A 13,117-nucleotide genomic window follows, 5' to 3' on the forward strand; every position below is an offset into this window, starting at 1 on the left:
TTAAATTAACTTTTGTTTTGTTTTATGCTCTTTCCTTTATCTACCTGATTTCAATGAACAAGTTTCCTAAAAGCCTTACTCTTATAAAATCAATTTAAGTACACTTATCTTTAAACCCTTATTTTATATTGATCTAATCAAAATTTGCGTTATTTTGGTTATTCATACAAATTAAAACTTTACTATATATGTACTTGTTTACAATTTACACCTAAAAATGCTTCTGGGTTATTGATTGTTATTATATTTAATTTTGTATGTGGGTTCTTAATTCCTCAACGATGTCTTATTATACTGTGGATATTTAAGCAAAGTAAAGTAGTTCCTTTTAATAACCTTGATTCCTATTCGTCAAAAACATAGCCTTAAATTCCAATCTTATTCCGTTTTATATATGGAACTCACTATTCCAATATATTCTTTTTATACTACTTTTAAACAAATCAAATCAATATATGTCGACATTACGCTGAATGCAATAGCATATGCACTTGGCGTCTTGTCGGAAGATCCAAACTTGTCATGTCTTCATGTATTTTTTCACTTGTATGAGTGCAAAGGCCCTCAAACCTATGTGCTAACGGCTTTAAGTAGATTTCTAATTATTTGAATATTTATTTGCTTATTTTACTTTCTTCTTTTCCTGTAATTCTAATTCTGATTTTTTTGTGTATGCTTGTGTTAGTGTCATTTTCCTCCCACTTCCTACCACTATGCATGTTTTGCGCGCCTTAAAAGACGTTTTATACCGGTATTTGTATTTCCCACATGCAAAAACAACTCTTTGCATTTTCACTAGCTGGAATATTGGCATGCAATTGATTTTTGTTCATGAACAGAATTCAGAATCTGGATGCGAAAGTTTGTTTTTAAAGTTAGTGCCTTTACAAAATGGGCGCTGTTCAAGTTTTAATTTTTAATTCGTATTCACATTATTTAAATTCCTTTTGAAAGTGCCCTCCCTAATTAAATCTTTCCTGGACTCCAGTGGAAATTCAGGGAACTCCTTTATTGAAAATGCTTAACCCAACCAAGTTATCTTTCCGTGTACTTTGAGTGTTTACTCCGACAATAAAATGGTATATACAAGTGGGGTGTCATTTTGAAGATGCGATACTGGAACTGTGGTGGAGGAATACAAAAGTTTAGTATTTTTCATGTTTGAAATGATTGAATCGTAATGCTCTCTTTTTACAAATAGCTTTGAAAACAGTATGCTAGCTTCATCTAATGAAAGATTTAATTTATTTTTTATAATAATGTTAATTATAAACAATAGCTCTTTAAAAATATCGTTTATGTTGTTTTTGGAAATGTTCACATTTGGGTTCACGTTGAAAACCCCAAATAAGACTTTATCTGTGGAATTTACTACTCTTGCCTCAAAGCTCCAATAAATGTGATTATTTTCTATCTCCTTTATTGAGTAGTAGTTTTTGTAGTCACTTGTGAATAGAGATAAAGGAGTTAACTTGCATTTTGAGTTGTAATCTGAGTGCTCCCCGGTCACTACTGGAACGACTATTGGGTCTATATGTTCAATCGAATTGTTAATAAACTTGTGAATTCCAGACCATTCGCTTGAACTACATCTTTCACTATATTTGTACGCCTCTATAAGCGACATAAAATATTGGGATATACTTAATAACGGTATGTCAGTTTCGGAGATTTCGACGATCCACATATGTGTTATGTTGAATACATCATATCTGAATTCCACCTCACTGTTGAATGATAGTAAACTTGAGTTATATAAAACTGAATTCAAGTCACAGCGAAAAGACCTTAATGCAAGTGACAATTCGACTGAAAGTCTTGAATCTGAAATTGAGATTTTTTTATCACTATTTAATCCTTCATTTTTCCTAGAAAAAGCAATAATCTGTTTGTCGCTTGGAGGTAATTGTAAGTGGGGGACTATACCATAGATACAAGAAGATACAATAATGGATGGATTTGCTACGTTAGTCTGTTGGCACTCTATCTTAAAGCTGTTTAGTGGTAAATAATCTTTATATTTCATCATTAAGATGTTATTCGAAAAAGACTTTGGTATTGCAGTGCCGTATGAAGAAATAGAAGATGATGAACAATTATGCATGTATCTGTACGTGTTTTTGTCTGAATTTTTGTTTATAATAATGTTGTATTTAAAAAAGCTATTTGAAATCTTACCCTGACAATTAACATACCCGAAATCAATTGCTGGAATCCAATTCACGTCGTAAACGGTTAAATTTATATTTTTCCAAATATTGCTTAATAAATCAAGGAAGTTAAAACTATTAATTTTTTCGCTTAAATCAGAATAAAACAAGGTTGCATTAAATATTACAGCCTTACTTCCTGTAAACCACTCTTTGTTGCAAACATTTTGGAGAAGTGTAGTTTTAACTTTATCAGATAACTCCTTGCTTTCATAAAATTCAGTCGAGAAACTCAACATAAAAGTCTTACTTGTTTCAAAGGCACTAACACCCAACAAATTACTTTTGAATTCGAATTCTATTTTTTCCGTCGTTTTATCACTGTCTGTCTCCCTTAGCTGTTGGTTTCCTGCATCTATTAAAAGGTATCTACCTGTATCCTGGAGATAATACTCTAAACAACTTTCTGGATCTATGAACGGCAAGCAATAGTTCTTACCATCACCGGTTTCTTCCTTATTCGCTAGTGAAAACTTCATCGGCTTAAGTGCGTATACAGGAGCATAGGGATTCTGGTCCAGAGCTACGCTCTTGTACTCCTGGACCTTAATGCATTTATTTTTAAATAACGTACTTGGACCGTCCAAGGTTATTGTTTCGTATTCTCCGCCCTCACCACAACAATGAAAATCAGTACACACATTTTTTTGCACCGACTTGAATGACTCCAAGCAGTCAGAAACAAGCCTTCCAATATAGTTTTCATCTAATCCGAATGAAGCAACCTTGACTATCATACTCTTAATGTTACTTTCTGTTATTGACTTAAGTAATGTATATTCCGGTAACATCCACATAAAGCAATATGAATTCAGATTTAAACGATAAGCGACTTCTTCAAGTCTACTTCTTTGGTAATTTGACATAACTGCGCCACAACTCACTCCTCTAACATCTGGATATAGATCGACTACTGCTTTGAGTATATTATATAAATCCTCTACCTCATCACCCTCTGTGCTTTTATAGTCAATTTCCTGGTTAATCGCCTTGCCAGATATGCTTTTTTGGACGAGTGGAATCTCCAAACACTCAGAAATGAGAGCAACCAACTCCTTCCCAACGCTCTGGTACATGTAACTGTCTATTTCTAACACATCCTCACTTGGAGTCAAGTTCGCAAGAACAGCTATTTCAAATCCCAGCTGTTTGCAACAAAGCAGGTTAAAGATGCTGTCTTTGCCACCGGAAATAAGACCAAGTACCTTCATGCTCCTCAAATCCAGTAAAAACAATGTAAATCGACGTTCTAGCCTTAATACTTAGATTCCGGTCATTAATTCCCAAATGAGTTGATCCTCATCCCGCCCTTGAATGGCTTTATGTCAATGTGAGTTGAAAACCCATTTTATAAACAATACAAATGAATGAAGAATTACTTCTTGTTTAACAAGAGTTTTAGTCTCTTTAAGATTTTTCTTGGGTTCCATCTTGTTCAAAAATATGCAGTCAATTTTTGTCTTTCAAATGGACCTTCAATGTCTCCAACGATAAGTCCGGACGGAGAAATTTTAATTTACGAGAGACTTAGGGTTCTATTTTCCAGAATGTTCAAAAGCCTTTACTCAGATCCAATCAAAAAGGGAAGTATTGTTATTGCATACTCGAAGGAGGACCCGAATCTCCGTATTTGCAAGAGGGTTATTGCGAAGGTAAGATTGCTCGTATAAAGTGAATGCATAAGCTGCGTTTTTGCAATAGTGTAGTTACAATTCATTTCATTCGCTTTTTTCGCTTTAGGCAGGAGATTTAGTAACACTATATCCTAATTATACACTAGTCACTACAGTAAACTGTAGAAGCACAGACGTCATATTGGACGAGATAAGAAACAACGGTCAGTGTAATATTATTGTTCCGAAAGACCACTATTGGATTCAAGGAGACAATATATTTAATTCAAGAGATTCAAGACACTATGGCCCAATTCACGAATCAATGATTATTGGGAGGGTGTTATACAGAATGGTGAGTTTAAAATTGAAGATCAAACCACGCCAATTATTGCTATGAAACGAAACTAAAAACCTTAGATTTGGCCGAACAAGTTTTTTTCAAAATTAATAAAACTGAAGAGCAAAATCCAAATTTGGGATTACATTATCAAATAAATTTACACCTCCTCCCACGTTAATTCGAAGTCGCACTCTTTGCACTTCTTTAAAAACACATTATTCGATCCGTTTATGTTCACAGGATCTCCATATTCATGTTTGTGATAATTATCTATTTTTTTTTGCCTTCTTTTGTTTTCGGCTTCTATTTTTATTTTTTTTCGCCTAATCTTGTCCTCTTTTTTCTTGTTCCTCTTTAATATTCCAAACTTCTTATCTATTCGATTTTGCATTCGTCTCTCTTTTATATTCTCTGACTCCACTTTGGCATTCTCAATGGTGCCGTATTTTTTAATTGCTGCCTCTTCCACTTGGAACTTATAGTAAAGCTTCATATAACTGTTTTTTCCGTACGAAGTTGGCTTTTTAATCACGGAAAAGTGACTTCCAGTGAGATCCTGAGCACTTAATCCGTACTCCTCCATTGCACTACTCATCGTCATCATACTATATTCTTCATCTCTCCCATTTATAAAGCATTTCTTACATACAAATATATTAACCTTCCAAAGAGACTCCTCTATTGCGACTGAGATGTTTGCACCTGCCTCCAAACCACAGTTTCTGCACCTGTCTGACATATCTACACACTAGCTCCCCTCAGTTACACCTATATTTTTGTTTTCCTCAACTTGTATGCAAAAAATTTGAAATGATTCCTGTTACCTGTAACAACTTAGGCGGGCTAACAGGTTGTACTATAAATGCATGCATTCAACAGAAACTATAGCAACTAATATATAGAACGTTATAATGTATTTCGTTGGTGTTTTGGCAATGAGAGACTATTTATGTTCCCACTTCCAGATTGATTTGAGTTTCGAATGCAAAATGGTGCGCATGCTTCTATTTATGAAGGTAAATTGATATGTGTATTTGCACAAAGTTTGAAAGCGAAACAAAAAAAGTGTGGTGTTTTAGTAATAATAATGCTAGATACCACTAAATACAAAAATTAGCTCATGTGAACTGTTTTTTGATAACTTTGGATATATGTAACACATTCACATGTTATATACTAAGTACTTGGAGGTTAAAGGGAAGTAGTACTTCAAGTCGTTTAAATGTATATGCCACCATACGCTCCTCACCTTTAACTTTAACTAGGTTAATACAACGCATTTGAGTTGAATAGTTGGACCCTGATATAACACAAATTGAAGTATAACAAAATGAATAACTTAAAGTTTTATTTGTTATTTTTGATTCCAAGGTTAATTTACGCCCTAAAAAAGGATGATGAAATAATGCTCGATGCTTATATGGGAAACGAGAACGACGTCATTGAACTAACTCTTTTGAAAAACGATAAATATTTACCCGTAAATGTTACAACAGAATTGAAATTGGACAAGTATGAACTAAATGACTTGAGAGATCGATGTTGTTACGGCAATATAAAAGAAAGCAATTTGGTCTCTGAGTTTGGAAAAAACCCTCAACTTTCTTTAAATGAGGGCAGCTTTAACAAAAAGATTCAAAAAGAACTTTTTGTTGACAGTTTATGTAAATTAGATAAAATCGGGATTCACAAGAATATTCAAGAAAACATGATTAGATTTTACGACTATGAGTACGACCCCTCTCGTCCCATAAACTTGTCCCCAAAGGATATGGATGCTTGGAGGAGTAAATCCTATAATAAAACTAAACTAGAAAACTTAATTGTTCCCGGAAAAGGAACTGGCAGACTGTTTGTAAAATTAAATACAAGTGGACTTTTAGGAGGAAATTACCACTTTAGCTTTAAAATAACATATGACGACAAAATAGAGACAAAAAAAGTTACTGTTGCATTGAGAGAATTTCCGTTTGACCTTGGAATCAAAGCTAAAGAGTATAAGGCTGAATTTTCTGCGGAAGAGAGCAATTCTTTTGAGGTGACTATAAAAAACAATCTTATATTTGGAGGCATAAGGTATGATGAAATTCACCTTGTAGCCGATGGCAGAAAAAGGCTGAGTTGTAGCTTAGCCAATAAGCAACTAGTTGGGTTTTCTGGAGTTTTGCAAGTAGGGCCTGGAGAGAAGTTAGAATTTAAGATTAAATGTGGGAAAAACAAGGAGGAAGCAGCGATAATAAGAGGATCTGAAACACTGGAGCTGACTACTGGAGGTTCAGTACATAATTATGGCAGGAACACCAAATACAAAAGATCTTTTAATTTACTTGAGGAGACTTCTGAAATAAAGGACACAAGTGGGGCGATTGTGTTTTTGGATTCAATATATAACAACTTAAATAGCGAGTATTTTGGAGCGGACTATAACTTTAGGAGCGTGGACTTTAAAATAAAGGGAAATAATTCTTCAAAGAAACACGAAACCAGTACTTTAATTTTAACAGAAAACGATTTTGAAAGAGAGATCATAACAAAGAAAGCAAGCATTTTAATAAATATGGACGATTTTTTTCAAAATATGTTCAACTTGAGAAACGTGCATATTTTCATAGAAATCATAGAAGGAACAGAACATGACTTTTTCGAAACTTATTTTCGGAATCAAAATAAGGAGCTGAGAATAAATAATGTCCATAACATAACAAAGCACAATTCTATTATGTGTCTAGGATTAGTCATTAAAATAAACAAACGAGATCTGATGGAAGCAGCATTTGGGATGGAAAAATTCACTTTTAATGTTTCGGTAAGAGTTAAAGCAGTTCAAGACAACCAAGAAATTAAGTCCGCTATTGAAAGTAAGGAGTATAAATTTCAGATCAAGTTTGAACTTAACGATTATTATATTTACAGGGGAAATATATTAAAAGGAGAGGCAAATATAGATAAATTAATACTATTTGGAGATGATACGAGTTTGAGATTAAATATACTAAGGATATCTGACGCGAATGCTGATTTTAAGAGCAAGAAGACAAAAATAGAACTGATTCGAAAATATGAAAACGGAACGGTATTTGATAAAAAGTTGATTGAAACCCCTAAGATTGAAAAACATAGCAAATTTGAATTGAATGTCAGAGCAAGTAATTATATAGGGGAAAAGGAGATCAGAAATAAGCAACTGGAATCTTGTGTTGATAATTCCGTTGTTGACTTGCCTTATACGCTTGTTATAGATGAAAAGAAAATCTTCCAAATAGCTACAATAGACAGATGTGTTAGAATTGATATAGACAGTGATCGTGTTGAGTTTGGAACTATTCCAGTGAGCATATTAGGGGCCAGTCAGGTTTCAAAAAGTTTAGAAATAGTTATAGGTGAGGGAAAGGGCAGCAATATATGGCTAGGTTTCACTTTAGCAGGTACATATAATCTGGATTTGTTGTTTAGAGAAAAAGAGAACGACTTTAAAAGAGTTGATTATGCACATAAACATGGGGATTCTAATGGATTAACCACTTACATTTATGTGATTGACCAAAAAAACAAGAGTAAATATAATTTGATAGTTAATTCAAACTTTGGGGAGTCAGAAGCAAGAATAGAGACGGGTAAAATGCTCAACATATCTGCGGTTTTAGAGGTATACTCTAATGAGGCGATTATAGATGTCTTAGACGGAATAAACAGTGTAGTTGCTGGAGTAGAAGTGATTCGCGATGGAAAAAACTCCAAGAAGATTAACTTGGACGAAATTGGGATCTGGGAGAGGAATAAAAGGGTTCCAAAGAGTCTTTTTTTGATTAAGTCAGTTGCAGTAAAGTGTATTATTCGAAGTTTGGATGTGAAAATAAGTGTAATTAAAACAATAAATCCGTTAACCAACAGCTTTTTCTCAAAGGAGACAACAAAGATGGAAAAGCTGCCACTGAGTTTCATGCTGGTTGACTTGATAAACAAAGAAAAGTTTCCAATCCAGTATTCTGTTCAAAAAGATGAGAGTTCCGTACAAGGTAACACTAGAATATCAGAATACATCAAGGAAAATTATGCAATTTATATCGATTATGGGGAGCAAGTCAAGCATAAAGTGGGAGCGACGGAGGCAGACAGAGAATATGGCGAGCTTGAACTAATTGACTATACAGTCTACCAAGACGAATTAGCGTTTAATTTTCCATACAAAGGTTCTTTTTTGAAAAAAGTTGGATTTGATTACAATGATGGTTGTTTGAGGATATTTGACGAAAGTGATAAAACAATGTTAATTATAAGGTTGATCTCAGAAAGAGTCAGAAACTTGTACAAATCAGTGTTCATTAATTTTGGGCAGAACAGAATCAATTCATGGGAAATAGTGTTTATGTTCAAAGATGTATTTGAAGAAGAGCTCATTTTAAACTTCAGGATACACGAGACCGGTAAGATGACATGGTCTTTAGAGTCTAATGAGTCACATTTAAACAGAGGAGCATTTCGAGACTTCACACCTGTTTTTCTTGACAACATGGATTCGGAGAAAGGTCTAAGAGTTAATAAGTTATTTGACAAGAGCAGACTTGGGAAATCAGTATGCATTTCAATAGTTCCGTGGATTGAGATGTCCAATGATAACTCTAGAACAGGGTACTTGTTACCTAACGAGAAAAGGGTAATACCTATTTTGGTTCACAATCAAATAGTCACATCTAGTTCATCTAAATCGAGGTTTAGGGATCTAAGTTGCAGTTACAACTTGGTATTTAAGGGATTGTTGGACATCAATCAAGAAAACAATGGCGATTTTATCTATAATTACGACGAACTATTTGCGAGAAAATTGATTGAGAACGACAAAGAGCTGAGGGCCGAAAACACGGGAATAAGATCTTACTTTCCACTAAGTTGGAAGGTACCAAATATTTTACATAGTTCAGGATTCGGTGGTGGTTTTGTGAAGAAAATAACTTTGGTTAGTTCGCCGCCGAGATTGAATTCAAACGGAAACAAGTCTGTGGGTTTTGTAGTAGAAATACAGAACCCAATCATATGTACGGGAAAGCCAAGCGAGAACAGAAGAGTTGGCCTCAACAATAGTGAAAGCGATGACGAAGAGGATGCGGAGAAGGAAGGTGAACTCCAGGAGGAGAATAGTGAAATGTGTCCTCCATTTAATAACATTGACTTGGTTAAGGGCTTCAGGATAATATGGTATCCTCATAACGGTTTTAGTCCAACAAACTACAGAAGCACTGAATTACTTTTGGAGCATGTTCCAAAGTATAACTTTAAGACAAATTCATACGAGTACAAAAGCGATGATGAAGATGAAGAGGACCAAGGCGACTCACTAAACAAGATTTTTGCAGACTACCTAGGGGAAAACAATTCAGGTGACTCAGACTATGCATATTACTTGAAAATAAACTGCAATTGCGTGTTAAATCAGCAATATACGTTTAAATTTTCGATAACACATCACGAAAACGTTCAAAACAGCGTTTTTGTTCCTCCTTTTGGATTTAACGTTACTGTCCAGGACTACTCGTTGAGTTGGTTTAGATTACTTAAGAGCGAAGACAGGAGAATAAAGGACTTTTCCGAAAAAATATGCAACGGAAAAGTTAAAATACTGCCTGACAACACAGGGATACTATTCTGGGAAAGAAGTCTGCTTAAATCGATCATAAGTTTCAGTCTGGGATACACTATAGACTTTGGTGACAGCAAAACGGTTGACGGGGAATGGGAGCTAAGTGAATCGAGCTACTTAGATTTCAGATATAATGATAAAAGCATAAAACGGCTTATTAGCTTAACGAGTCGCAACGAGGATGACCTGGACGGTATACTAAGCTACTTCTGTTTAAACAAAAACAGCGAGAGTGAGCCAACGCCAAATGGACTCAGACACAACTGCGGTTTGGAAATACCTGAGAAACTGCCTTCAAGGTTAAGAGTTAGATTTGTAGCAAGAATATTGAACAACAATTACGAGATGTATCAGTGTAAATCAAAGGCGTACGAAACCTACGAGGGGGTCCCAACTAGTCCATTAAACTTGGAATACTTTCCGTTGACATACGATTCAATTAAAGTAACCTGGGAGACTCCGCTGAGTGATGGTGGTAATGAGATAATGGAATATGAGATCACTCTGACACCAAGCATAGTAATCAACGAGAGTGGGTCAAGAGTTGATACTATAACAAAAAGAATCAAAAAGTCTTTTGTTATTATTGAGAGTCTGGTTCCAATAACTACTTACAGGTGCGAGGTCAGAGCAATAAATAAATTTGGCAGTGGAGCGGTAGCTTATATAGGGAGCATAACACCAAAGGAAACAGGCAAGAATGGTTTGGATAAGTGCAGTGGCATAGGCGTTTTTGGACTTGTGATTGACGAGGACACAAATAAGGAAATGAGTTGGATGGTAGGCAAGGAGCAGTACAGCGATTTAGACAAGATTTACATTTACACTTATTGTCTTAAATACAGGGAAAGAGAAATGTTGGGAGAAGCTAATGTAAATGGCAATCCTGAGAGGAATCACCGATACGAGCTGGTTTTTATTCACAAGGGAAGAAGTTTATGCATAAATACAAGGGAGGGGAACTTAAGATGTACGCTACTGGAGAAATCAAATAATAACGGTACCTTTGGTGAGCTGAGTTGCGAAGATTACTTCTTTGCGGTCATGGAGAATGAAAATGATGCCTATAGGTGTTTGATGAAGTTTAATTCAAGTAATATGAGACTTTTGCATGAACAGAAAGCTGGAAGTGGTACTGTTAATGGTACTTCCTTGTTTAATCGCTATTTGAGTGCAAGTCACATTTCTTCAGACGAGTACAAAAGGAGGAATTCTCTAAGCTCGAGCAAATCGCTTGTTTACTATCCCAGAGGCTATAATCCAGAGTGGGATAACGGGTTGAACAAGATGAAGGTGAGAATAGGCATCTTAAGTCCAAGCACCACATTAATTCGCATCAAGGTGAACTACCTGCACGATCGGAGCGGTGTTGAGAATGTGAATACAGGAAACGAAACGGAGGTCGCTTATTTGTATGATTTGGAGAAAGGAAGCAGAAACGGCAACTTTGCATTTAAAAACACATGGTCATTTGTTCCTGTTGATGGCGAAGAGGAGAGCCATAGCCACAATCATGATTCGAGCAAAAGTCCGAGTTTAGATGACATGTTTGTAGAGATAATCATAATAAATTTGATACCGGATATGACAGGATTGGTGACAATAGAAGAATTCGACAAAAATAAGGACGAAATATCAGCTTCAAGACATATATTAAGGATACCGAGGAGAAAATCCGGTGATGAGGAATTAAAGGTCAGAAGGTTGTTGAGCACGAATGAGCTACTAAGCGTCAATTTGACGAGTGTGATCTCAAATGTGGATTATTTTGGCTTTTCGAGCAGTAAATTTTTGAGCAGATTTAGGCATTTAAACCGTGTTAAAAACAGCGATTTCAACAGCAACTCTAATGAAGAATTTGTCGGACTGGAAATAAGAACTGACTCAAGAAGCAGCGAATACTTGTCTAATTCTCTCTTTATATCCAGCAAGGTACTAATAGACGATTGGCCGGAAGATTACGAAAGAAGATTGTTTGAAGAAATAGAAATAACGATAAATTCAGGCAACTTGGTCTTTAAAAACCCTCAATACGGGGAAATTTCAGCGACCAATAGCGAAGTAAGAGGCATTGTTGAAAATTATAAACCGGTATCGGAGTTAATGTACTACAACAATAGTAATGACAGTATATCTGCGCTGTTTGACGGTGACAGGAATACGAGGTTGGAGCTTTTCAAGAGCGATCGCGCGGAGAACTATTCGAACTTTCCACACATTAAACTATCGTTTAAAGATCCAATATGTGTATTGTTTGTGAGACTAAACTGGGAAATGGGCTACTCGCCAGTATCAACAATAGCAAGAGTGAAGGTTAGATCAAGCAACGAGTCGAGGAGCAGGGAGAGGGAATTTAACCCTAAGGTACACAACTGTGATTCAGAAAAAAGACCTGATGGAAGGACAGACACAATACAAATACTGCCTCCGGAAGAGATAGTGAACACATACTTCACAAATCCGCTTAATCGTTATTCGAGTATTCACGAGATAACACTTCACTTTATAGGCTCCTGCAGGAATAGGGGCGGAACAGAACCCCGGGACGAAGACAGTGCTCAAGGCGAATTGGAGCCGCTGCTATCTCTGAGTGAAATCGAGCTTGTTCCGTGCATTACAAATGACTTAGCAATATCTTACTCAGATCCGCTGTCTCAGAGAAACAATTCTCTGGTGAACAACGAACACAGAATTGGAAGGAGTCGTCTCAGGGACCAATGCGTGGAAATACAAAGGAGGATAGCCGAAAACATCAACAAGGAGAAAAACAAAAACGAAATCCTTCACTCAAAGTACAAGAATGCCAACGTGAGCGAGTCCGGGATTCACTTGGAGTTGAGTACAATACTCTCGGAGGAGAACCTCTTAAGGTCATCTCAGATACCCAAGAAGAGAATATTGATTCAGAACGTAAGTAGAGGCAGTGCGGAGAAAGCAAAGAAGGCAGGCCAGGGCGCTTCAGAGCCAGGGAGGAGGCTGATTCAGTCAGATTGCGAGAACTCGACCCGGCACTTGTTTTGCAACTTGCTAGACCTAACGGTAATACTGGTTTTAAACTACGCGATTATAGTCCGCAGACGCCTGGCGTCAGCAAATTTAAACAGCTGCAGTGCAGGACAAAATTGAGTTACCCGAGCATTTTTGGCCAAGTTAATTCGTAGTCTCTTCAAAGAAAACTCGGTCTCCCACCGACTTTTCCCCAGTTAATTAAATTTGCGATACCCAACAGAAGCAGGCATGGCGCCAACTTACCCTGAGGCCAAGACAAATAACCCAAGGATTGCGGAAGCAAGGGAGTAAAATAGACTGCAGTAGG

At 36.2% G+C, this 13,117-nt stretch overlaps 4 protein-coding genes across 4 annotated transcripts; 2 read left to right on the forward strand and 2 right to left on the reverse strand.

Annotated features, from left to right (window-relative positions):
• Window positions 1-1,060: 1,060 nt before the first annotated feature.
• On the reverse strand, window positions 1,061-3,421 carry FG386_001345 (PP-loop ATpase; the record flags this gene model as incomplete). The annotated part of the gene is made up of 1 exon (XM_067340738.1): window positions 1,061-3,421. The coding sequence occupies one exon, from the start codon at window positions 3,419-3,421 to the stop codon at window positions 1,061-1,063; it is 2,361 nt and encodes a 786-aa protein (XP_067198787.1).
• Window positions 3,422-3,577: 156 nt separating this feature from the next.
• FG386_001346 (uncharacterized protein) lies at window positions 3,578-4,223 on the forward strand (the record flags this gene model as incomplete). The annotated part of the gene is made up of 2 exons (XM_067340739.1): window positions 3,578-3,862; window positions 3,951-4,223. The coding sequence occupies 2 exons, from the start codon at window positions 3,578-3,580 to the stop codon at window positions 4,221-4,223; spliced, it is 558 nt and encodes a 185-aa protein (XP_067198788.1).
• A 100-nt stretch (window positions 4,224-4,323) lies between these two features.
• Window positions 4,324-4,905, reverse strand: FG386_001347 (RAD14/XpA; the record flags this gene model as incomplete). The annotated part of the gene is made up of 1 exon (XM_067340740.1): window positions 4,324-4,905. The coding sequence occupies one exon, from the start codon at window positions 4,903-4,905 to the stop codon at window positions 4,324-4,326; it is 582 nt and encodes a 193-aa protein (XP_067198789.1).
• A 591-nt stretch (window positions 4,906-5,496) lies between these two features.
• FG386_001348 (uncharacterized protein) lies at window positions 5,497-12,927 on the forward strand (the record flags this gene model as incomplete). The annotated part of the gene is made up of 1 exon (XM_067340741.1): window positions 5,497-12,927. One exon carries the CDS (start codon window positions 5,497-5,499, stop codon window positions 12,925-12,927), a length of 7,431 nt encoding a protein of 2,476 aa, XP_067198790.1.
• Window positions 12,928-13,117: the final 190 nt, after the last annotated feature.

This window comes from Cryptosporidium ryanae (assembly GCF_009792415.1).
Source record: "Cryptosporidium ryanae isolate 45019 chromosome Unknown contig_23, whole genome shotgun sequence".
In the NCBI taxonomy this organism is placed as follows: Eukaryota; Apicomplexa; class Conoidasida; order Eucoccidiorida; family Cryptosporidiidae; genus Cryptosporidium; species Cryptosporidium ryanae.